This window comes from Xenopus laevis, chromosome 8S (genome assembly GCF_017654675.1).
Source record: "Xenopus laevis strain J_2021 chromosome 8S, Xenopus_laevis_v10.1, whole genome shotgun sequence".
In the NCBI taxonomy this organism is placed as follows: Eukaryota; Metazoa; Chordata; class Amphibia; order Anura; family Pipidae; genus Xenopus; species Xenopus laevis.
The window spans coordinates 2,665,300-2,691,461 of record NC_054386.1 but is presented as its reverse complement, the minus strand read 5'-3'; the positions used below and the strand labels follow the sequence as shown (position 1 = coordinate 2,691,461).

General features: G+C 39.9%; 1 protein-coding gene across 5 annotated transcripts; it reads left to right on the top strand.

The window, feature by feature from the left end:
* Positions 1-1,666: 1,666 nt before the first annotated feature.
* exd2.S (exonuclease 3'-5' domain containing 2 b) lies at positions 1,667-24,596 on the top strand. Of its 5 annotated transcripts, none has more exons than XM_018231796.2 (10): positions 1,667-1,819; positions 4,275-4,632; positions 8,145-8,401; positions 9,452-9,578; positions 11,019-11,108; positions 16,151-16,437; positions 17,658-17,764; positions 18,839-18,974; positions 19,070-19,426; positions 23,758-24,596. In XM_018231796.2, exons 2-10 carry the CDS (start codon positions 4,288-4,290, stop codon positions 23,969-23,971), a joined length of 1,920 nt encoding a protein of 639 aa, XP_018087285.1. In that variant the 5' UTR covers positions 1,667-1,819; positions 4,275-4,287; the 3' UTR covers positions 23,972-24,596.
* Positions 24,597-26,162: the final 1,566 nt, after the last annotated feature.

Sequence of the window (26,162 nt, the reverse complement as noted above, 5' to 3'; positions counted from 1 at the left end):
TGAAATGCTCTATAACCTTAGCTCCTCTTTATTATGTAAATGGGTGAGACTGCTGCTTCAATTTGCCATCAACTATACAGTATTTATCATTTACCTTCATTTTGTTGTTCTCTAGATGCTTCTGATACTAGAACTTCTCGCACCATAGGGTAAAACTACACGATGAGAGGAAACGGATGCAACGAAAATAAGGTAAGTGATAGAAATGTTGGACCTTGTTGCTGCATGCATTCAACATGACTCAACTGTTGGATGAAGATGCAACGTGCAGCGTTCGCATCAGAAAGTCGTGTTGAATGCACACAGCGTCAAGTCCGACATTTCTATTACGTACCTTATTTCCGTTGCATCTGTCTCGTCGCATCCTATTTCCTCTCATCGCATCGGATCTGATGAAGGCGCATTGTGTAGTTCTACCCTTAGACAGCCTTTATCTGACATTGAGATGATTCTGATCATGTCTGGACTGAGACTCAAAATAGGCCCTGGCATTTCAGGTACACAGAGGCCCAATCAGCCCTCAGCCCAAGCAGTCCCCACCAGCCCACTAAATAGTGACTTTCTATGGCACCTTATAGCAGCCCCTCTGGCATTTGCCAGAAGCCACAGATTGCCAGTCATGGCCTGGTTCTGATATTTGCAATTTAACAACTGCATGTGGAACAGGGGCTGAACTCATTCCGGTCACATTAACATATCATTACAACATATTTGGAAATAGGGTTTATGACTTATGGCTTTTTTTAATTGTAAATGGAAGGCAAGATCCCAAGGTTCTGCAGTTCACTCCCTTTGCCGGTATATGACCTGTTCTCCCTCAGATCGACCAAAATGCAAACAACCTTTTCTTCAATTGAAGATATACCAGCGTATATATACCCATATACTCACCAAGAATAGGACAAGGGATTTTATTATATGCTGGTGATATTTATAAACGTCTGTAAGTACCCACTGCCCCACACAGGAGGTGGCCACATTATTTATCAAAAGCACGGAAAATGGCCTTTTAACCCCTTGGTGGAAGACCCCAAAACCACATCGTTTAACTACCGCACAAGGGGTTATATATATTTCATTCGATCTAAAAACTACTACACTATATTGTGTTTGCATTTCCTTCTTGTGTCTACCCTGAGCTTCTAGCGCTGGTATATCTTCAATTGAAGAAAAGGTTGTTTGCATTATGGCTTTTTTTGTTCCTTATTAGTAGGGATGCACCAAATCCACTATTTTGGATTCGGCCAAACCCCCGAATCCTTCCCAAAAGATTCGGCAGAATCCCGAACCAAATCATAATTTGCATATGCAAATTAGGGGTGGGAAGGGGAAAACATTTTTTACTTCCTTGTTTTGTGATAAAAAGTCATGATTTCCCTCCCACTTCTAATTAGCATATGCAAATTAGGATTCAGATTCGGTTCGCCAGGCAGAAGGATTCTGCCGAATCATGTTGAAAAAGGCGGAATCTTGGATTCGGTGCATCCCTACTTATTAGTGGACAAACATCTCCAGTGCAGGCTTCACTGTCGCAGTTATTTAAATAAAGTCTTATTATGGCTATTATGTATACAATGCAGTCGTCTGTATTTTTATGATTTAATAATATTATTTATAAATTCTATATCACTCATATTATGCCTGTCTCAAGGCAGTGTTCTCACAGCCCAGGGCTGCACAACCCCACAAGCACAGTCTGTGCATGACTATCAGCTAAAATAGTCAGGGTCCTTATGAGAGTTAATGATGCCACTCAGCCCCTGTATGTGCAATTGGAGATCGTCGGCGCAGTTTGATGACATCACGGCAGAGACAGGAAGTAGGTAACACTGGTTGGAACGCTAGCGTGCGTGTCAGCAGAGAGTGTGCGTTCGGCTGCCGCAGGTACCTGAGTTTGTAGCATGAGGTGTTTGGAGCGTTTGCCTGGTTGTGTAGTGTTTATATCTAGCGTGTTGATTGTGTTGTAGTTTAACTCCCAAGCCCTCGGCTAATACGTAAGTTTAATTCAGCAGCAGTTATTATTATTATTATATCCCATGATATTGTGCATGTCTCTGCTACAACAAAGCATTCAGTTCTTCCAAATTGCTACACAAATCCAAGTGGTTTCTAAGGTTTTTTATTTTAATGGGTTATTACTTTGTTAATTTGCAGTTTCATAACCTGCTTCTGAATAGTGACATGTGGCTTCATGTAAACCTTTTTGAACATTGCCCTTAGCCATTCGATTTAGCAATTTAAGACACAGTTATTAAAGGGGAACTATAATGAAAATTTAATAGAAGCTTTATCATACTGAAGTAAGAAACTTTCTAAATACAATTAATTAAATATTCTGCATTGTTTCTGAAATAATCAAGGTTATATTCGCTATCCCTCTCTCAGCATCTGTTTCTCTTCATTCTCTCTTCATGCAGCAGTTGGGTGTCAGATATTCACTGACAGTTACATCCAATATATCTTATAGGGGGGCTCCTTTCCTAGCAGATGTATTAGAGCTCACTCACATAACTGATTCCAGTACAAACAAAATCGAACAAAATAACTGCCTTTTGCACAAATTCTGCATGTAGAGAGACATGATGTCTGGTGAGTTTAATAGAGTGACCTCTAATACATCTTCTAGGCAAAAGGAGCCCCCCTATAAGATATATTGGATGTAACTGTCAGTGAATATCTGACACCCAACTGCTGCATGAAGAGAGAATGAAGAGAAACAGATGCTGAGAAAGGAGTAGTGAAGATTATTTCAGAAATGGTTAGGGATGCAACGAATCCAGGATTCAGTTCAGGATTCGGCCTTCTTCAGCAGGATTCGGCCAAATCCTTCTGCCCAGCTGAACCGAATCTGGATCCTAATTTGCATATGCAAATTAGAGGTGGGGAGGGAAATCCCGTGACCTTTTTGTCAGAAAACAAGGAAGTAAAAAAAAATGTTTTCCCCTTCCCACCCCTAATTTGCATATGCAAATTAGGGCTGGGTTCGGTAATCAGCCGACTTTTTCGCAAAGGTTTTGGGGGTTCGCTAGAATCCAAAGTAGTGGATTCGGTGCATCCCTAGAAATGGTACAGAATTTTGAATGCATTGTATTTAGAAATTTTATTATTTCACTATGATTAAGCTAATATTACATTTTTGCGATAGTTCCCCTTTAAGTTCTGATAAACAGGCACATCATTCTTTATTAACGTGAGGATAATAAACCTCGATTAGGCTCACAAGTGCTGAAATAGGTTCCATATTGCATGCTTGTTGAGCAATCAGAAGACGTAGTTCCACCCATACATGCTCCTGGTAACTTATCAGTACTTGGGGCACATTGATCACTATGTCTGCTCTTACAAATGATATACAAGTGCATAGATAGACCCCAGAGAAGCCTGGAATTACAGCCAGCCTAAAAATGATGTTAGTTCCACTTTTCCACTATTGGGTTGAGTCAGTAGGTACAGTACCAAGCAAATCAAACGACGGTGCTATTATCAAAGGGGTTGTTCACCTTTCTTTGAGATGACTGTTAGTATGACGTAGAGAGCGATATTCTGAAATAATTTGCAATTTGTTTTCATTTTTAATTATTGAGGCTTTTTGAGTTATTTCGATTTTTATTCAGCAGCTCGTCAATTTGCATTTTAAGCAATCTGGTAACTAGGGCCCAAATTACCCTAGCAACCGTGCATTGATTGAAAAAAGAGACTGGAATATGAATAGGAGAGAGTCTGAATAGAAGGATCAGCAGTAAAAAGTAACAATACATTTGGAGCCTTACTGAGCATTTGTTTTTTTAGAAGGGGACAGTGACGCCCATTTGAAAGCAAGAAAGAATCGGAAGAAAAAGACAAATAACTATAAATCTCTATAAAAAAAATAATAATAATGAAAACCAATTGAAAAGTTGCTTAGAATTGGCCGTTCTATAACATAATAAAAGTTACCTTAAAGCTGAACCACCCCTTTAATGCCACAAGTTTGAATCCATTCTGAAAACATATACTGTATGTGGTTTTAAAAAAAAAAACTGAATTATGGCTAAAAATAGAAATGTGGCATAATTTGGAGCCAATCTGCTTTATAGGAGCCTAATTACCTGTGCAAGAAATATATCAAAGATGGAGGAAATGGTATAAATATAGATTTATAGTTCATACTTGAAACATTACATAAATTATAATAATTTTGCATTATTCTACTTTTTGCTAAAATATAGGTTCTATCTGCTTTGCTATAAATCAGTAATGCAACAGTAAAGACGTATGTTTCTTTTCCCTGCTAGGTGCCTCTGAAAAATGCCCAAACACGCTGGGCTAACTCTTGGTGTTGCATCATTGGTGGGTACAACAGTGGGTTTTCTTGTCCTTTGGAAGTTTCTTAAAAATCGCAAGAGACAGCTTTGTTCTGCCGTGGACCACAGAGATACTGTCAATGCCACTGGCCATGAGTCTGACAAGCAGCGTACATTAACAAATCTGAAAGAAACCCCTAAGATAGAATCTGACGCCCTCTCTGTGATAGAGAAGTTACTGGTGGCAGACATTGAAATAGTCTCTAAAGCCTGTGAATGGGAGACCGTGTGGCTTTTGCTAAAGAAAGATCTTGATGTTTATCCTGTACTCGGCATGGACTGCGAATGGGTAAGTGTTCCACATTTCAATTGTTTTTGAAGGAGTAGTATAAATGTACTTTGACTGTTGCAAATCATTATATTCTGAGACAATCTGCAAGTGGTCTTTATTTATCTTAATTTAACTTTTGTTTTCATGGGAAAACATGTTTTTTTCCCCAAAACGCATCAGTTAATAGTGTTGCTCCAGCAGAATTCTGCACTAAAATCTGTTTCTCAAAAGATAAAACAGATTTTTTTTTTTATATTTAATTTTGAAATATGACATGGGGCTAGACATATTGTCAGTTTCCCAGCTGCCCCCAGTCATGTGACTTGTGCTCTGATAAACTTCAGTCACTCTTTACTGCTGTACTGCAAGTTGGACTGATATCACCCTCCCCCCAGTAGCCTAACCACAAACTAAGGGTAAGGACACACTGGACGATTTGTCGGCAACGTTTTTAAAAAGCAAATCGCGGCGACATATCGCTCGTTTTGTCTCTGAACAAAAACAAATGAAAGACGCCAGCTCCTGTGCCCACAGCGCGTTTGTGAATCGCCTGTAGCTCCAAAACGCACTGAGACCCTTTTCCGAGCAATTTATCAGAAATAGCATGTACTTAGAAAAGCACTGAAATCTCCTAGACACGCACACACATACAGATAAGTAGCAGCAATTGTATTCAAATTACAATGCGAACGCAATGACGCAAGAACGTAAAGACGCCAGGTTACAGTGGGAAGCACAAACCGTTTCCGGTTTGGGTGGAGCACGTATCGCACAGAGTAATGGGATAAAAATCGCTCTGTGCCAATAGTCGCTGTGAATCGTCTGTTAAAAAAAGACATTTGTCTTGTCGCCGCGATTTACTTTTTTAAAACGTTGGCGACAAATCGTCCAGTGTGTCCTTACCCTAATGGGAAGGTAACCAGATAGCAGCTCCCTAACACAAGATAACAGCTGCCTGGTAGATCTAAGAACAGCACTCAATAGTAAAATCCAGGTCCCACTGAGACACATTCGGTTACATTGAGTAGGAGAAACAACGGCCTGCCAGAAAGCAGTTCCATCCAAGTGCTGGCTCTTTCTGAAAGCACATGACCAGGCAAAATGACCTGAGATGCACCTACACACCAATATTATAAATTAAAAAAAATATACTTGCTGGTTCAGGAATTACATTTTACACGGTAGAGTGAATTATTTGCAGTGTTAACAATGTAATTTATAAATAAAAACAACACCATAAAAATCATGACAGAATCCCTTTAAGCAGCTTTCCATGTTGTGATTTTAGCAGCTATCTGGTTGTTAGGGTCCAGGTTGCCCTACCAACCAGGCAGTGGTTTGATTGAAGCACTGGAATATGAAAAGGAGAGGGCCTGAAGAGAAAGAAGTAATGAAATATAACTGCCTCACAGAGGTATACTTTTCTTAACTGTCTTCTTTAGTGACCCCCCTCCCCCCAGTTACCAGATTTTAAATTGCAAGGATGGAAAGAAGCAGAAAAAAAATCAATTGAAAGTTTGCAAAGAATGAAACTTAAAACATAAGTTAATTTAACGGTGAGCTATGCCGTTAAGGCAAATTCCAAACAGAGGCTTAAAGGGATACTGTCATGGGAAAACATTGTTTTTTTTCAAAATGAATCAGTTAATAGTGCTGCTCCAGCAGAATTCTGCACTGGAGTCCATTTCTCAAAAGAGCAAACAGATTGTTTTTCTATTTAATTTTGAAATCTGACATGGGGCTAGACATATTGTCAATTTCCCAGCTGCCCCAAGTCATGTGACTTGTGCTCTGATAAACTTCAATCACTCTTTACTGCTGTACTGCAAGTTGGAGTGATATCACCCCCTTCCTTTTCTCCCCCCAGAAGCCAAACAAAAGAACAATGGGAAGGTAACGGATAGCCGCTCCCTAACGCAAGATAACAGCTGCCTGGTAGATCTAAGAACAACACTTAGGGTAGGGGCACACGGCGCGATTTCGCCGCGATTCTGCGATAAGCGAGTTGTCGCTGCGTTTTTTAAGCCGAAATAGCTTTGCTAACTTTGGCGCTGGCGTCAATGCAAATCGCGGCGAAATCGCTGCGCTAATTCACACGCGGCGATTCGTTTTCTATTGTCGTCCGAAGTTGCCTCGCTGGGCGTTTCCGGGCGACAGTAGAAAAAGAATCGCCGCGTGTGAATTAGCGCAGCGATTTCGCCGCGATTTGCATTGACGCCAGCGCCAAAGTTAGCAAAGCTATTTCGGCTTAAAAAACGCAGCGACAACTCGCCCAGCGCAGAATCGCGGCGAAATCGCGCCGTGTGCCCCTAGCCTAAATAGTAAAACCCAGGTCCCACTGAGACACATTCAGTTACATTGAGAAGGAAAAACAGCAGCCTGCCAGAAAGCATTTCTCTTCTAAAGTGCAGGCACAAGTCACATGACCAGGGTCAGCTGGGAAATTGACAAACTGTCTAGCCCCATGTCAGATTTCAAAATTGAATATAAAAAATACCTGTTTGCTCTTTTGAGAAATGGATTTCAGTGCAGAATTCTGCTGGAGCAGCACTATTAACTAATGCGTTTTGAAAAAAACATGTTTTCCTATGACAGTATCCGTTTAAGGCTCATTTAACTTCAGAAAGGTAGCAAAGATAAAACAACAAGATGCAGTACTAAATCTGCACTGTGCCAATGTATAACTTGATGTGATTCACCCTGACCTATACTTATGTGTTTCAAACGACTGCCTACATATACTGTACTCTTCACCTTTAAAAAAACCATAAGATACTGCTTTATCCTCCCATTGTAGACTGTAAAAATCATTATGATTTTTCTGTACACCCAGTGACTGCTTTTGCAGAAAATGGTAGGGGAATTGTGATGTGGTTATGATTCATGATTGTGTTAAACATAAAGGGGCTGTTTATTAAAACTCAAATTGTTCCCAAATTCCCAAATAAAAATTTAACCACACTCTCAACCACAATCTGGCTTGATTTATTAACAATTTGATTTGAACATTGTCAGTGCGGGAAAAGTCTCCATGCAACTTTTTCCGAATTGTCTGCCAAAAACAATCGTGCAAAAAACATGTTTCGGTTGTAAAAGGGGCCAACTTCCATTGACTTTTAAATTAGCTGGAGTATTTTCAGATTCAAATTTTTAGCAGCTTTGGAGTTTTTTCTCCCGTCTAAAAATTTTAGTTTTTCCCCTTTAAAACTCAACCAGAAAAATTTGAGGTTTTATTAAATAGGCCCCAAAGTGTGATGTTGATTTTCAGCAGGCATGGGGAAGGTTAAGTGGCTCTAGTTTTAAAAATATTGTATGAACAATTCATATTCATGTATGAATAATTATGAATGCCAAGTTTTGTAATAAAGTTTTGTAAATACACTAAGGTGGACACTATTGCTTCTCCTAATCTGTTTAGTGCTACTTATTGTGTAAAGTTTAAACTTTGGACACACATGATTGGAGTGGTGACATTCTTGGTAATCCGATGGTACACTAACCAAATGGTGTTTTTATGTCTTTATGTTTAGGTATCTGTAGATGGAAAAGCAAGTCCTGTATCTCTTCTGCAGATGGCTTCTTACAGCGGGTTTTGTGTCCTGGTTCGTTTGCCACAACTGACAAGTTCAGGATGCACTATTCCGAAGACACTACTTGAACTTTTGGCAAACAGCGGTGTTCTAAAGGTTGGAGTAGGATGCCGGGAAGACTCCTCTAAATTGTTGAATGACTATGGCCTTTCTGTGAAAGGATGTGTAGATATCAGATACCTGGCAATGAGACATAGGTTGGTATATGAATAAGCTGAGCTATAGGCTATGTTTTGTGATTTAAAGGAATGGTTCAGTATAAAAATAAAAACTGGGTAAATAGTCTGTGCAAAATAAAAAATGTATCTAATATAGTTAGGCAAAAAAAAAAAAGTGACTGGATGTGTAACATAATAGCCAGAACACTGCTTCCTGCTTTTCAGCTCTCTTGCTTTCCTCTGATTGGTTACCCTGGTGACCAAGCAGTAATCAGTGAATTGAGGGGGGCACATGGGTCATAACTGTTGCTTTTGAAGCTGAGCTGAATGCTGAGGATCAATTGCAAACTCACTGAACAGTTATGTCCCATGTGGTCCCCCTTGAAGTCGCTGACTAACTCAGAGTTAGAGAGCTGAAAAGCAGGAAGTAGTGTTCTGTTCAGTTATGTTCTACAGCCACTCACTACAGATAAAAAATTCTAGATAGAAAGAGGTATAATTAATTTATACCAATACACTGCACTATTGACAAAAAAGGGGGGGCTGCTTCCTTGAATATCACCACTCACACCAGGTCAAAACGACACAGGAAATCTGAAATAGAATGCAAAAGGAAGCGCACACATACAGTAGTACTGTCTCAATTAAGATAAGTAATTAAGCCCATAGAGCCACAGAGTGTTTAAAAATGGTACCCGGAGAGCTATATTGCAGAAGATCCACCAGTGTGATATTCTTCAAGATTCCCCCTTTCGGGTGCATTCTATTTCAGATCCACTCACTACAGTCTGTATACATTACATTTTTGCATAACTCACTATATATTAGGAACATTTTTATTTTTACACTCAACTGTTCCTTTTAAGATTCTGATTATTGTAGCTCAAAAATATCAGGGTTTGTACTGTTTGATCTTGGGTCTTAATGTTCTTAGTATAAATTTGATGTCGCCATTCATTTTTGAATGGTATTCGTAGGTTAGCCAGCAAATTCAGCAGCGCCCAATCACTTTACTTTGTTTACAATGGCCGTATGAGCAATGATTGATTCATTACTAAATGTAAGTGTACATTTTTACCCCTCCACCAGGAGAGATATTCTCCAGAACACTCTGAGCCTGAAGTCTCTCTCGGAAACTATTTTATCATTTCCTTTGGACAAATCTTTCCAGCTGAGATGCAGTAACTGGGATGCCGAGGAGTTCACTCAGAATCAGGTGAGAATCTTTCCTTGTTTGCTTTAGCCTTGGCAGGACGGGAAAGGATGACTAACTGGTGATGGAGTTAATTTTTGTATATACTAACCGTGTCCTTGTGTTAAAAGGGGCCATTCACTGTAAAATGTAGCCTATGGTATGTTGTAAACAAATATTCAGGATGTATGAGTATAGCGGAGCTCACCATTAGCCGTGCAGTCTCTCCATGTGGATCGCAGCTCTTGCGGGACCCGGCCACTTCCGTCCGGTATACCTGTATTGAGATGAAACCCGCTATCCGGCGCTGATCCAAATATAGAGGAGAATCGCTTTTTGAAAATGTGGCTTTTTTCAGAAACACAGTGCGAGGTACATGGCAGTGGGTATGTGCAGAAACTAACGCGTTTCGTGCCTGTGTGGCACTTCCTCAGAGTAAACTCCTCCTCGACTCTGAGGAAGTGCCACACGGGCACGAAACGCGTTTCTAAGAATTAGAATTAGAAAGAATTCTAAGACCATTTGCAATTTGTCTTAATTTCATTTTTGTTTTTATTTATTTATTAGTAGTTAGGCTAGTGGGCTGTCAGGGCCCACACATAGGGAATTTCAGCAAAGATAATGTCAAAATATGCATTTTCTCTTTGAGTAGATTTTTTAAACCTTACTACAGTGCTTTGTAGCTACTTTGAATTGAAAGATCAATTTAAAAGCATCTGTAATCGTAGTGCACTCCATGGTGTTCTAAGACTTTATAATTAGTCTATATTGCTTAACAGTGCAGATTAGTTGCACAGGTAATCCGCTTTTTCCTTGTCGGGGTCATTGACCAAAACTAAGGCTTCCCCAAGCAACAAAAATCTCTTAGCGCTCCAAAATAATAGCATATATGAATCAATTTCATTTTTTTAATCAGTTTTAATCAGCTGTATTATATACCTCTGTTTATTTAAAATAACTTATGACTACCATGAGAACATTGGCCAAGTTCAAGTTGAATTTATACAGATCATGAGACTCTGAGAGCATTTCCAGTACAGCAGTAAAAAAGTGACTGAAGTTTATTAGAAAACAAGTCACATGACTGGGGGCAGCTGGGAAATTGACAAAATGTCTAGCCCCATGTCAGATTTCAAAATTGAATATAAAAAAAATCTGTTTGCTCTTTTGAGAAATGGATTTCAGTGCAGAATTCAGCTGGAGTAGCACTATTAACTGTGTTTTGAAAAAAACATGTTTTCCCATGACAGTATCCCTTTAACTACTTATAGCGGAGACATTCTGTAGCATATTTCCTATACGTTTTGTTCACAGCAGACTGCCATAATCTGCCCGAAGCAGCTAAGGAAAGGAAACTGCTTTGGGAATAGCATGGCAGTTGAGATGGATGGGATATCTCAATTCAACCTGAGGTCTATTTACCAGGCAGATTTACTATAGATACAATTTGCATCTGTTCCTCAGGCAAAAGTCACATCCAGCCAGCCAAATATGCAGAGCAGCAGTACAACATGCTCAGAATCACACTCCTCGTTTCAATATCCCAGTGCAAAGGTAACGGTCCCATAACCCTATATGCACCAATTTCTTATTCTTACCCTTATGCACTGGGTATCATTTCCCATTTTCTCTGCCAAGAACATTTTCTTTGTCTTGTCTGAGCTATTCTTCATGGACAAGTTATTATTGTAATGCTCCCTATAAGTCCCACCGTGTGCAGATGTGGAGGTTTTCGGTATTGTTTGGTGCACAACTAGGGTAAATCTTCAATGCATGATGCACTCTTGGGGTCACTGTGAACAATGTGTTGCACTTAACGTTAGTCTGGAATATTTATTTCACTCTTGAAACCAACTTGCACTATGTTATAACACTCTTTGAGCTCAACTTAGGCTGTATGGTATATTGAGTCCACTTTGTAATCTGTGGTGGTACAGTTTACAGCTAAAGTTTCTGTTGTTGGCCGTCGCTCAAGTTTGGTACATAAAACCAAAATAGATTAACCAAAAACAATTAACAGCAATAAATTATTTCCTAATCCCTTTAAGGTGGCCTTAGACGTAGAGATCCGCTCTTTTGTTGATGTCGCCAAACGAGCAGATCTCTCCCCGATATGCCCACATTAAAGCAATTTTGGGCTGATCCTACGGCCAACGATCGGCTCATAATGCATCCGATACATGCGGCCGCTATCCGACAGGATTTTTTAACCTGCTCAATCGAGATCTGGCTGACTTTCGGACAGATATCGATCGGGAAAGCCCCTCGGGTGGCCCCACACACTCAATCGGCAGCTTCCCACCATCAGTTCTGTATTGTGCCATGTCCAAGTGCCACTTGTTGGGTCCTGCTGCCTGAATTTCAGAACGCTGTTCTTAGAAGCCATCAAACACATTCATCCAAGGTCTTATTAAATTATTATTGCAACATCGTTCTGTATTCTGCTCCTTTAGCTTCTGTTGGAATAGGTTCTCCAGTTATTTGATGCCTTATGCTCATTTACAGAGGGCCCTAAAGGGACCAAAGTGTGTGGACGGTTTGTCTGTAGGATTTGGGCTTATTTGGGGATATCTTGCTTGGGGTGTCTGTCAACTTATAATAGACTGCATATGGGGTATGGTATTTAGTATTAAAGATCACTCTTCTTACCATACCGTAAATGACTTTTCCTAATCCTGGGGTACCCAAAGATCCTCTCAAAGCAAAGTTACCATAATCAAAATTATGTTTAGCTTTGTCGATGATGGAATCCAATGAGGCTTAATCTGATAACACTGGCTTGCATAGGTTTGTTTACGCTTCCCCTGGGGCAATAGACAGGTTTGGGATTATTCCAGGGACAAGGCTTGCAAGTCACGTTCCACTGGCGGCAAGTAAAGGGCAAGTAAAGTACCTCACATTGTTTATCATAATCCTTGTTGTAGAAGGCAGGGCATGTCTGGTCAGCTGGGTCTTTATGAAGGAAATTATGTCAGTAGGACCTAAAGTGGTGTTTGCAAACTACAAGGGAGATGAATTTGGGTAGCATTAGCTATGGAAATTAAGTTTTGCAGAAAAAATAGGTGTAGGAAGGCAGTGTAAGGACAATCTATGCTGAGTATATTATATTTATACCTTTCCTTTTAAAGGAGAACAAAACTCTAAAAATGAATATAGCTAGAAATGGCATATTTTGTATATTGAGCTTACTGAACCAGCCTAAAGGTTCAGCCTCTCTATAGTAATAATGATCCAGGCCTTCGAAGTTGTCACAGGAGCTCGCCATCTTGGATTTGCGACACATACATGCTCGGTGTGCTTTGAGCAGCTGTTGAGAAGCTAAGCTTAGGGGTCGTCTCAAAACATTCATCAGAAAATGAGGTTTCTCTGTCATAAACTGATGCTACCTGGCTGATTATTAAATTCTGATGCTAGATTTGTTGGCGTCAGAGCTGCCATGTAACGGTAATCTAAATTATTTAGCAGTCTTATATTGTGACATTTTGTATTATATATATTTTCAGTATTGTAGTTGGTCCCTAAGCTCAGTAAGTGACAGCAGCACAGAGCATGTGAATCAGTGAATCAGCAGAAAAGAAGATGGGGAGCTACTGGGGCATCTTTGGAGACACTGATCTTTACTGTTAAAGGGCTGTGGTTGCCTTGGACTGATCTAGAAGCACAAAACATAATGTACAACATTTTTGCCTACTTCTTTAGTTAAGTTGTAGTTCCTCTTTAAGCTGATTTATTGTTAAAAATTGCCTAACCACAGACAGATGGATCCCATAGAAGGATAATACAGCCAGATAATTGCCAGTAGAAACATACTAAACAGCTATAACAGAAATGTTATAAATTTAACACGACTTCAATGGGGCTTAGGCCGTACATACTTTTTCTTATTATTCTAAAAATCTGTTTTTGTTCTTCAGCTAAACAGTATTAATGAAGCTACTCCATGTTTGGTCTTTGCAAGCTGGATAATCAGTGCTTTGGAGATCTAATTCCCAAAATGAAGTTTCCAGTTTAGTTCAGAAACTAAAATTTGCTCAGCACAAGCCTGTTTACTGCATACAAAGGCACTAAAGTCTATTAAAGGGACTTATGATGAACAGTTGCCACATTGGATTCCTCTACTGTAAAAGGTGTTGATGTTTAAATAAATTTGCTCACATAAATTTTAAATTGAATCAATCCATAGATCTTTCAGAGTAGCATATGGCCATCCCTTGTGAATGTCAGAAATATAAATAATAAATATTATATATATATATATATATATATATATATATATATATATATATATATATATATATATATATATATATATATATATATAATATAATATAAATATTGGTCCTGGGTATTCTGTAGATATCAACTGGTGATGGTATCCATGTTGTATCTAATCAAGGAAATACTTTGTTTTTATTTATGTATATTTTTCAGTCTCAGTTGTTGAATACCTTACCATATTACATGTACGACCCAACATTTATAAATGTCGTTACAACTGTCCACAAAGTTCAGACTTTGGAATGACCCAGAAATGTTTGTTTGCCCCTGCCCTTACCATGTAACCTTGCAATGGGTTGATGACTGGCTTCCTGTTCCTTCCCCAAAAAGATTTTGTGTAGCTTAAAAATATGCTTCAGGTAATGGTCCTGCTGTAGGATTAAATTTGCATTAAAGAAGCGTAGACTAATGGGCATGGCCTGATGTTGCCATTTTGATTCCATAATTTTCAACACTAGTGTATACACGAAGCTAACATTAGCCCTGGCAAAGACTGATTTTATAACTGGCCTCTGAATGGTTTTAATGGTATCACAAGATTACCAGGCACAGAATTCCACACCCTCAGGGCCCATACCCAGTGGTATTGCTTTGAGTAAAGTGTTTCTTCTCATCTTAAAGGGATACTGTCATGGGAAAAAAAAAAAATTCCAAAATGAATCAGTTAATAGTGCTGCTCCAGCAGAATTCTGCACTGAAATCCATTTCTCAAAAGAGCAAACAGATTTTTTTATATTCAATTTTGAAATCTGACATGGGGCTAGACATTTTGTCAATTTCCCACCTGCCCCTGGTCATGTGACTTGTGCCTGCACTTTAGGAGAGAAATGCTTTCTGGCAGGCTGCTGTTTTTCCTTCTCAATGTAACTGAATGTGTCTCAGTGGGACATGGGTTTTTACTATTGAGTGTTGTTCTTAGATCTACCAGGCAGCTGTTATCTTGTGTTAGGGAGCTGCTATCTGGTTACCTTCCCATTGTTCTTTTGTTTGGCTGCTGGGGGGCAAAGGGAGGGGGTGATATCACTCCAACTTGCAGTACAGCAGTAAAGAGTGATTGAAGTTTATCAGAGCACAAGTCACATGACTGGGGGCAGCTGGGAAATTGACAATATTGACCCCATGTTAGATTTCAAAATTGAATATAAAAAAATCTGTGTGCTCTTTTGAGAAATGGATTTCAGTGCAGAATTCTGCTGGAGCAGCACTATTAACTGATGCATTTTGAAATTTTTTTTTTCCCATGACAGTATCCCTTTAAGGAATGGTGTCTTGTCCTTTGAGCTTAAAAAAAAGATCCCCTTCTATTTGTTATTCATGTTCTCTTAATGTATTTTGAAAGAGTTGTCCTTTCTCCAGAGAAGAAAAACCCACCTTGATAGTGTTTTTTTCATTGTTCCATTATTTGAACTAATTTGAACTCTATCCTTACCTTAAACTAGCACCCAAACTGTCCCACATCATTTCCATGAGGCCTTCTGTAAAGGGCACTTATAGGGCAGACAATACTTGGCTCACACTCTTGTTGTCATTGTGCCTGTCTACCAAAGACTGAAGTGTAAAGAGACTCTTAAGCTGCTCGCGATACTTTCTTTGTACCCATGCAAATGAATTATTTTTACGTGTTACTGACTGATATGCACCAGCTGGAGCTTTGGTTCCAGAGTAATTCAGTTTTGCTAAGATTGACGACCTCTGGGGAAGGGGTTTAGGTCAGCCTAAATGATGGTCAGGATAAGATTTGGGAAGATTGTCTATTTGCGTGCCTAGATACACCCGAAAGCCCATTTAAGTGAGATTTGGAGCCAAAGCTCTTTAAAGCAGGAGCTCTCTAAAGCATTTGCAGTCCAATCAACATTCACAAATAAGCATTTATCACTGATGCCTGTTGGTAGCTGCATTTCAAAGTATTTATTGCATTTATTTTGGGTTGTGACAGTGAAAGGGACTTATATTGTGTTTTGGTGCTTCTCTTGTATCCAACTGTATCTATCACTTGCATATATCGATCAATTTTAGTTTTTAGGGTCAGGGCACACATGCAGATTTGGGAAGATTAGTCGCCCGTCAACAAATCTCCTCTTCTTCGGGCCGACTAATGTCCCTGAAATGCCTCCCCTGACTTTCCGCCGGCTAAAATGTAAATGGCCGGCGGGATGGCACTCGGAGCCATTTGTTTCCTTATGAGGCAACTTCGGGCGACTAATCTCCCTGACCCTTTAAGTGAATTTTCGTAATGCCATTAGGCACAGTTTGCTATGTTGGGATGTGTTTTTTTTTTATTGTGTTGGTATAATTATGCCTGGTGGTTTTTTTTGCAGGTTTTGTATGCTGCCAGGGATGCTCAGGTATCTGTTGCCCTTTTCCTGCACCTCCTTGGGTTCTTCTCAGCTGATTTGCCCTGCCCATGGGAATCATTGTTGGGAAAATGCCAAGGACTAATAGATGTTCCCTTTAAAGGAAAAGGGAATGGCTTTTCAAATGGTGAAGTGAGTGGATCCTCACGACAGAGGAAAGAGAGAGCTGGTGATCAGTCAACACACAACTCTCAAGGCAGAGATCCCCGCAAAAACAAAAAGAAGCCGCTGGGTGTAGGATATTCTGCAAGGTATGTAAGGCAAGGTGATACGTTCTCCTGGAATATCCTTCTGGAAATGGTCAGTGATAAAAAGGACATTTGGAGGGCAGCAACTGGAATATACAGTACCTCTTTATTCTCGAGTATAATCCAAAATGTGCTGAAAAAGTCTACCTCGGCTTATACTCGAGTCAGTGGGCAGTAGCTGAGATTGCAGTCACTTTTAACCATTCCTATACCAACAGTTCGCTTGGGGAGAGACTGCAATATCACACAGCGTCATCTGTTGGTTATATGAAAGAATAACAGTGACTGCAATATCACACAGTGCCCTCTGTTGGTTATATGAAAGAATAACAGTGACTGCAATATCACACAGCGCCCTCTGTTGGTTATATGAAAGAATACAGTGACTGCAATATCACACGGCGCCCTCTTTTGGTTATATGAAAGAATAACAGTGACTGCAATATCACACAGCGCCCTCTGTTGGTTATATGAAAGAATACAGTGACTGCAATATCACACGGCGCCCTCTTTTGGTTATACGAAAGATTAACAGTGATGGCAATATCACACAGTGCCATCTGCACATGGTAGTGGGACAGTGGGACAATGCACACAGTAATCCGTTTGGCAATTCTCTGTCACCATCAACTTTGCAAAGAAGTCCGGTTGATCGCTTTTGCGGAATGTGCGCTGGTGGGAGACGGCTGTAGTTGTCTAGGCTTATACTCGAGTCAATAAGTTTCCCCAGTTTTCGTAGGTAAAATTAGGTACCTCGGCTTATACTCGGGTCAGCTTATACTCGAGTATATACGGTGTGTGTTGTCCATAGAGATACGTTTAGACAATAAAAAAATGTTTGTTTAATCAGTAACTGAATCTAGCTAGCACATTACTGGGAAATCTTGAAAACCTAAAGCATGATTTTTAGACTCTCAGTGAAGCCATTGCTTTTAATTATTGGTAGTAACAATGCATTGGTAATTTATTCCAGAGAAAAATATCTTCTTAATGTGATGTTTTTGCATGAAATAAACTAGGAGGCGATGGCAGTCTTGTAATTCGGAGCTTTGTAGCTTACAGATCCTATAACTGTACCATGGGATTCACTGATGGTAGCTACCAGGCAGACTGCTGCAGTCTCTGGCCTTGGTCACTTCAATGACGAGAGAATGAAAATCTGAATTTAAGATGCACACAGTTAAAACCCAAAATCAAGCAAAAATCATTTTGTTTGCCTGCAGAAAGTCACCTTTGTATGATAACTGTTTCCTGCATGCTCCTGATGGACAACCACTGTGCACCTGTGATAGGAAAAAAGCTCAGTGGTATTTGGATAAAGGAATTGGAGGTAAGAACATAATTTAACATTTACCTGTCTGTAGGCAGCTGTGCAGTGACGGGTATAGGTTGACCAAGTAACCCATCAGAATTGGTCTTTCTTTATTGTAAATGCACTGTGGCTCTTTCTGCTAGTATTACTACATAACCACCTTAAAGGAACTTTTGACATACCTTTTACATTCCCCATAAAATATAGGGCTAAACATTCCTGTTTTTTTTTTACATTTCATTCTGTTTATTCTCGAAGAGCTATATAAGGCATCCTCCAAAATCAGTTACAGCGTAAAAGCAACAGGGTGGTTGTTGGGCTGTGTTTGACATTGGAAGATGCTGCCCACAGGTACATTATCCCCCTGGGGCAGGTGCTTATTTTTTATTCTGGCTTGGAGGCAGGTTTTAGTTTCATAGCAACAAGTTGTACTGCCAAAAAGAACCCCCTGTAGGCTGCCAGTCCACATAAGGGCTACCAAATAGCCAATCACAGCCCTTATTTGGCATCCCCAGTTACTTCTTTCATGCTTGTGTTGCTCCCCAATGCATTTTACATTTGAATGTAGCATGCCCTAGGACAGGGATCCCCAACCTTTTGAACCCATGAGCAACATTCAGAAGTAAAAGGAGTTGGGGAGCAACACTAGCATGTAAAATGCTCTTGGGGTGCCAAATAAGTGCTGTGATTGGCCATTTGGTAGCCCCTATGTGGATTGTCAACCTACATTGAGGCTCTGTTTGGCAGTACACCTGGTTTTTTTGCAACTAAATCTTGCCTCCAAGCCTGAAATTCAAAAATAAGCTCCTGTTTTGAGGTCACTGGGAGCAACATCCAAGGGGTTGGGGAGCAACATGTTGCTCACGAGCTACTGGTTGGGGATCACTGCCCTAGGATGTCCGTCACAAACTAAGAGCAGCCCATTGGCTGATAGAGAGGCTGTTGGGTTGTAATTGACATACTGTCCACTGATACAGGTGCATCAACACTCCAGAGTATCAGTCACAGGGTAAGAGATGCCCTCAGGATTAGTAGGGGGAATTTTGTGTGCATTTCTTGTGAGCTCTCTGATGATTTTCTTCTTTGAACTAGACTTGGTCAGCACCATTCCATTCGTTGTGAAGCTGCGATTTGAGCCGTCTGGCCGCCCAGAGTCCAATGCTGATTATTATTTAACTGTTAAGGAGAACCTCTGTGTCATATGTGGAAAAAAGGAGTCCTACATAAGGTAATGTGCAGTCTAAGAAGTAGAACTGTCTTGCTATGTCACATTGGGCTGAACCATCAGGACATGGTGTTTTATTACCTTGTGTTTTTCTGTAGGAAGAACATTGTCCCACACGAGTACCGACGTCACTTTCCTGTTCAAATGAAGGATCACAACTCTCACGATGTGCTTCTCCTCTGCACTTCTTGCCACGCTGTGTCTAATTACTATGATTCCAGCCTGAAACACAAGCTGGCAGAGGAGTTCAATGCTCCTATTGGCTGCGAAGAAGGTGTCCGCACGCTAGAGGATCCTATACGCCGCCAGGTACGCTCTGCAGCGAGAGCTCTTCTGAATGCAGCAAAACTACCGGAGTGTCGCAAGGAGGAGCTAATGAGTGAAATCAGGGCATTTTATAACATAGAGGACGTCACTGAAGACACTATAAAAGAGGCTGCTGGTCTGGAAACCAGGTGAGGCAAATGCTTCCAGTAACGACGCAACATAACTAATTATTCACAGATTTAAATCTATTTCCCCCCTTACTTTTTAAATGGGACAGTGCCTGGTATGCTAAAATTTCATGAACCTTTGTACAGATTAACAGGCACTGAATGCTGCCGTCCAGCTTGATAAAGTCTATTTTTCGAATTCCTTTTCTAATTTGCTGGCTTGTTCATTTGCCTAACCTGCAAGGAATGAAATGGCTCAACTCTCTCTTCCCATCTTTTACCCTTAAAGTGGTACACTAAAAATTTATTTTCAAAATATTAATCTACATTTAGTTACCTATAGGTCACGTTCATGTTTTTTTTGTTGATGGTTCTGCTTTTGTAAGTAATTACTTGAAGTTCCTAAACCTGAGACTGTTTACCAACCTGACTGTCCCTTCCCAGCCTGTCAGTTAGAGATTCTAATGCTAACCGACTACTGCTGCACAAATATGGCTGCCCCCTCATAGAGGAACATAGGGGTAAGAAAGATGATGTAAAAGCCCCAGGGGAATACTTTTATGGCAAAATTTATAAATAGCATTCAAAGACAATGTTATGATGGATATAAAAAAAGGTTACCGTATATACTCGAGTATAAGCCGAGTTTTTTAGCCCCCAAAATATGCTGAAAAATGCTACCTCGGCTTATACTCGGGTCAAGCGCAAAAACGGTTGCCAGCGTCTAAGAATAGTCGCCAGCGTCCAAGAATAGTCTCCAAGAATATTCGCCGACGTCCAAGAATGGTCGCCGACATCCAAAAACAAGACGCTGGCACCTCCAATGGGAGCAGAAACCTTAAATTTTTTGATTGAAACTTACCAGAAGCTGCTGCATTTCTCACCCTCGGCTTATACTCGAGTCAATAAGCTTTCCCAGTTTTTGGAGGTAAAAAACACCCTCGGCTTATACTCGGGACGGCTTATACTCGAGTATATACGGTATTTTTCTGGTGTCAGTATCTCTTTAAGAAAACAGTCTGAGAATCTTATTCTGATAATTTTATATGGCTCTCAATTTCCCTTCTAAAATGTTCCTTAAAAAACATTCAATGCCCCCTGAAGTTCTTATAATTCATTTAGCATAGTGTGTCTAGCATAATCTTTTACTAACCTATACTATACTAACTAACCTATACCTCACTTATCATTTGGACTGTAAACTCTCTGACCTCACGTCTCAATCTGTGCTTGTTCATTTGTTTGTAATTGTTATCATTTTAATTGCCATAATACTCATCTTCTCAGCATTCGTTATAGTTTTATAGTTGGTTGCAAAACATGTTGGTCCTTATGTACTCAAGTCCCAACTTCTATACTTAGGGCTTGTTGGAGAATATCTTCCACCGTCCTCAAAATAATTCCATCAACAGATGTTTTTATTCATGAATTTTCTTTATTTAGAATTTCTCTTATTCATCAATATATATATATTGGACTCTGGTTGAACAATCTATTATATGCTAATGGCAGAGAATACTTTCTGCTTAAAACCTTAGCAAAGACGCCGGATATCATTTTGATACTCCCTTCCGGGTAAACAAAAAATACCATGAAGCACTTTGCTTCAATAGACTCTGGTCAGAATCAGACATTATAGGATAAGTAAACCTTTAAAATAAGTAAATGTAAAATGAATAAGAAGGCTATTCTAAGCACTTTTGACATTTACATTGATTATTTATTTTGTTTTTATTCCAAGATATTAAGGGATACATGTACTGTTAATACGAATGAATTTTGTTACAACAGCGCCACCTGCTGGTCAGTTTCCCACCAGTCTGACCAGCAAGTAGTCAAGGAAGTTGTCAGGAGAAAGAAAGAGGCTGATGTTCTTCTGCTTAGGAAAGATGTGAGAAAGGTTTCTAATTTTATTCCTAAGCAGAAGAACATCAGCCTCTTTCTTTCTCCTGACAACTTCCTTGACTACTTGGTGGTCAGACTGGTGGGAAACTGACCAGCAGGTGGCGCTGTTGTAACAAAATTCATTCGTATTAACAGCACATGTATCCCTTAATATCTTGGAATAAAAACAAAATAAATAATCAATGTACATTGCAAAAATGCCAAGTATAACACTCTCATCAATTTTGCATTCACTTATTTTAAAGGTTTACTTATCCTTGAAGGGGCACATTTACCTAGGGTCGAATATCGAGGGTTAATTAACCCTCGATATTCGACTGCCGAATTGAAATCCTTCGTATATCGAAGTCGAAGGATTTAGCGCAATTCGTTCGATTGAAGGAATAATCGTTCGATTCGAAGGATTTTAATCCATTAATCGAAGGATTATCCTTCGATCAGAAAAACCTTGTAAAGCCTATGGGGACCTTCCCCATAGGCTAACATTGGCCTCGGTAGCTTTTAGGTGGCGAACTAGGGGGTTAAAGTTTTTTTTTTAAAGAGACAGTACTTCGATTATCGAATGGTCAAATATTCAAACGATTTTTAATTCGAAGTCGAAGGTCATAGTCGAAGTAGCCCAAAAAAACATTCGAAATTCGAACTATTTTTCCTCTATTTTCCCCTATTCCTTCTATTCGAGCTTAGTGAATGGGCCCCTTATTCTATGGCAGGCTGTCAAAGAGAGACCTAGCTCAAGCAGTACTAAAAGTGATAATCATCTTCCAAGTTCCATATTTTAGCATCATTTTGAACATCAACCATCCAGGAGCAACAAAGGCGATGTTCAACTACAGCATTAATGTTCATTGTATTGTATGGTGGGCCTATCTTGATAAAGGAACTATGGAAGTCGTAAAAAGGGGGATTATGAGAAGATAAGCAAGTAAAATTGAGAGACTTTGCAAAAAATGACTACCTAGCTAAGTTTTAAATAAGAAAATATTACCTTCAAGGAGAACCTTTAAAAAAAGAATATTGCTAGCTCGGCTGTATTTTATACCTATAAGTAATGATCCGGACCTTCAGTGCTCTTTGTAGCACCTCGCCATCTTGGATGATATAAGGCCATTTTTATGCAGTGTCCAGGGAATTGCACATGTTTAAAGGAGAAGGAAAGCTACAGAGGCATTTTATTGCCAATAGATTAGCTGCAATAGTACAAGCTAGAATGCAATATTTATTCTGTAGAATGTGTTACCATACCTGAGTAAAAAGCTCTAGAAACTCTCTGTTTGTTTAGGATAGCAGCTGCAGTATTAATGTGGTGTGACATCACTTCCTGCCTGAGTCTCTCCCTGCTCTGGGCTCAGATTACAGTAGAGAAGGGAGGGGGGGAGAGGAGCAAACTGAGCATGCTCACGCCCAGGACAATGAGGTTTAAGCTGAAAACAGTTAGTCTGATACAGAAGCCCATGAGTACACAATAGAAGGAAAGAAATGTGCTGTTTCTTTTGACAGAGGACTCAGAGCAGCATTACTTTGAGGGTTTACTGGTGTATTTATATAGACCTTTCTGATAAGGCTTACTTACTTTTAACCTTTCCTTCTCCTTTAATATGCTCTGGGCTGCTGTTGACAAGTATATTTTAGGGATCATTGAAACTCATCAAAACATTAACAGAAAGTGAGGTTACATCTCTCTCAGAGGCTCATGCTACTGGTTCATGGTACAGAATGCACTGGTTTCTATGTTTCAGCCTTGTGAGTTTTATATTGTGTATATACATTGTTTATCAGTCCTTAATCATAAGCAGTTGACAATAGCCCAGAGCATGTGCTGTTAATTGGCAGAAAAGAAGGTGAAGAGATATCGGTAGAATTTCAGATCTTCACCAATAAAGGGCATTGGTGACCTTGGCTTGGAACAGAATCTTAAAACTTAGTTGTTTTTCTTTGCTGAGGTTCATTTTTTTCCTTTGCTCCTGTTCTTTTAAATCGTTGCAACCTTTCTCTTAAAGGAGAAGGAAAGCTACTGAGGCATTTTATTGCCAATAGATTAGCTGCAATAGTGCAAGCTAGAATGCTATATTTATTCTGTAGAATGTTTTACCATACCTGAGTAAAAAGCTCTAGAAACTCTCTGTTTGTTTAGGATAGGAGCTGCAGTATTAATGTGGTGTGACATCACTTCCTGCCTGAGTCTCTCCCTGCTCTGGGCTCAGATTACAGTAGAAAAGGGAGGGGGGGGAAGAGGAACAAACTGAGCATGCTCACGCCCAGGGCAATGAGGTTTAAACTGAAGGCAGGAAGTCTGATACAGAAGCCCATGAGTACACAATAGAAGGAAAGAAATGTGCTGTTTCTTTTGACAGAGGACTCGGAGCAGCATTACTTTGGGCGTTTACTGGTATATGTAGATGGACCTTTCTGATAAAGCTTAACCTTTCCTTCTCCTTTAACTTCAGGATTTTCAACGAGACCTATACTCCACATGGACTGAAGGTGGTGCAGGCGTTTGCCCTGGGTGGCCTGAGGTCTCTAATGGAGCTGGAGAAGCGGTGGCGGCAGCATTTTCTTGACACCATGCATCCCAAGCATCTTCCCCCGCAGTGGTCTGTGGACCATAACCACAACAAGCTTCTCAAAAAACATGGTGATGATCTTGTTGTCCAGTTCTGATAGCACTGCTGCTCTTTATAAACTTGGACTGGTTATTGGGCCGGGGCTATTGAATATATGAGTTTTACCAGTGCAGGACCTTTTATTTAACCCTATTAACATGGGATGAGTATGAATTGCCTTTTAATTTTGCCTGTAAATTCAAGTACCTGTATTTATACTGTTTTGGTTTCTGATTGACTCCTCCTGTAAAACCAGAGATTTTACTTTTGTGACGTCACTATGGAATTCTTCGTCTTGCTTTGTACAGGGGAGACATCTTTATACAAATCTGAGCCTGTTGCCCATACGCAGTATAGGTGCCACACGAGGTACCAATTCCTTGCCATTCTTATACATAGATTAAATGACTGTCCTGTGAGAGTGAGTCCATTAAACTGGAAATCTGGAGCTCCTTAAATAGCATTTCTTGATTTTTCTTGTTTATCATACTTGATTATTTTTAGTTGGATTTCCTCCCATGTGACCCATTTTATCATTTATTTAATTGTCGTTTTGCGGAGAAATCTCATTTTTGACTTGGAGACTTGCCTCTCACTCTGTAGAAATGCATGAAAAAAAGCAAAAAAAAAAATGGCAAATTTAATTGTAATTTATTTTGAATAAAGAAGAAAGTTATTTGTAACTTGTGGCTTTCTGTTAAATGATCACTGTCCATCGGGGTCGTATGGATTTCTTTCAATCACATGATCTATTTTTGAGGTAATTACAGACTGAACACCCCATTCATAACCTGCACAAAAGGTGTTTGACATCCATCGTTGCCTTAAACTATATTTTTCATCTTGGGATAATTATTTTTAATATGGAAGATTTTGAACAAAATGGTTTGCGCATGTAGGGAGGCCGTTGCACAAACCCAGATGATATTAAGCCTTGTTTTTACTGATTTGGCTGATAATATAATGGCCAAATAATAATAAGAGTCAACCTACACTTTCCTCTCTTCTATAATTGGTGTAACTCTTGTGTGTCTTTCCTTCACGTTTAAAACACTTTTTGATTTGACACAATCAAGTCGCAACTACACAAGTTTGTCTGCTAATATATACACTTCCCGTTCTTAAACTGCTTTTGCACAGAACACTTGCACTCGTGTCACATGTAAATCATGTAAATGGCAAATCTGTTCCTCAAATCACAAACCTACATGAAGGAATATTTTATGCACATCTGCCCCGTGTGATTTTACTGTAGCAGCACGTGCATTCTGCAAGCTTCTAGCTGCACTCTAAAGCCATATATATGCACTCTCTCCCACCCTACTCCCCAACTCACTATGGCTGTACTTTCCTGCATACAGCTGCACACTATTGTCACCTTGACTGTATTCCACTCACGTATTCTGCACTATAGCTTTACTCCCTTGACCTACAACCGCACACCTCTCTACTTCATCCACCTCTCTAATCTCAATGGCTGTACTGTACTTATATACAACCATGCAATTCTCTCTGTCCTATGGCTGTGCTCCATTCACATCTCCAATCTCTGGCTGCACTCCTCACATATAACAATTCACCTTTCCAATCCTGATGGTTGTACTACACTACACAGCCATGCTCCTCTCTATACCCCATGTCTATACTCCAGTCACATACAATCATGTGCCTCTCTCTATCCTATGGCTGTACTCCACTCACATATAACCATTCACCTCTCCAATCCCTATGTCTGTACTCCACTCACATATAACCATTCACCTCTCCAATCTCTATGGCTGTACTCTACTCACGTATAACCAATCACATCTCCAATCTCTGGCTGCACTCCGGACATATAACAATTCACCTCTCCAATCCTGATGGTTGTACTACACTACACAGCCATGCAACTCTCTATACCCTATGTCTATACTCCAGTCACATACAATCATGTGCCTCTCTCTATCCTATAGCTGTACTCCACTCACATATAACCATTTACCTCTCCAATCTCTATGGCTGTACTCTACTCAAGTATAACCATTTACCTCTCCAATCTCTATGGCTGTACTCCACTCATGTATAACCAATCACCTGTCCAATCTCTATGGCTGTACTCCACTCGCATATAGCCATTCACCTCTCCAATCTCTCTGGCTGTATTCCACTCATGTATAACCATTCACCTCTCCAATCCCTATGGCTGTACTCCACTCTTGCTCTGTAGCTTTAATCCAATGACAAACAACTGTACACCTCTCTAATTG

What these genes read in the sequence shown, in the direction of transcription:
- exd2.S (XM_018231796.2), top strand. Translation starts at nt 4,288, where the DNA reads ATGCCCAAACACGCTGGGCTAACTCTTGGTGTTGCATCATTGGTGGGT. An exon ending in AGGAGTTCACTCAGAATCAG is followed by an intron (nt 9,579 to 11,018) that starts GTGAGAATCTTT and finishes TCTGTTCCTCAG; the next exon opens with GCAAAAGTCACATCCAGCCA. An exon ending in GCTGCTGGTCTGGAAACCAG is followed by an intron (nt 19,427 to 23,757) that starts GTGAGGCAAATG and finishes CTTTAACTTCAG; the next exon opens with GATTTTCAACGAGACCTATA.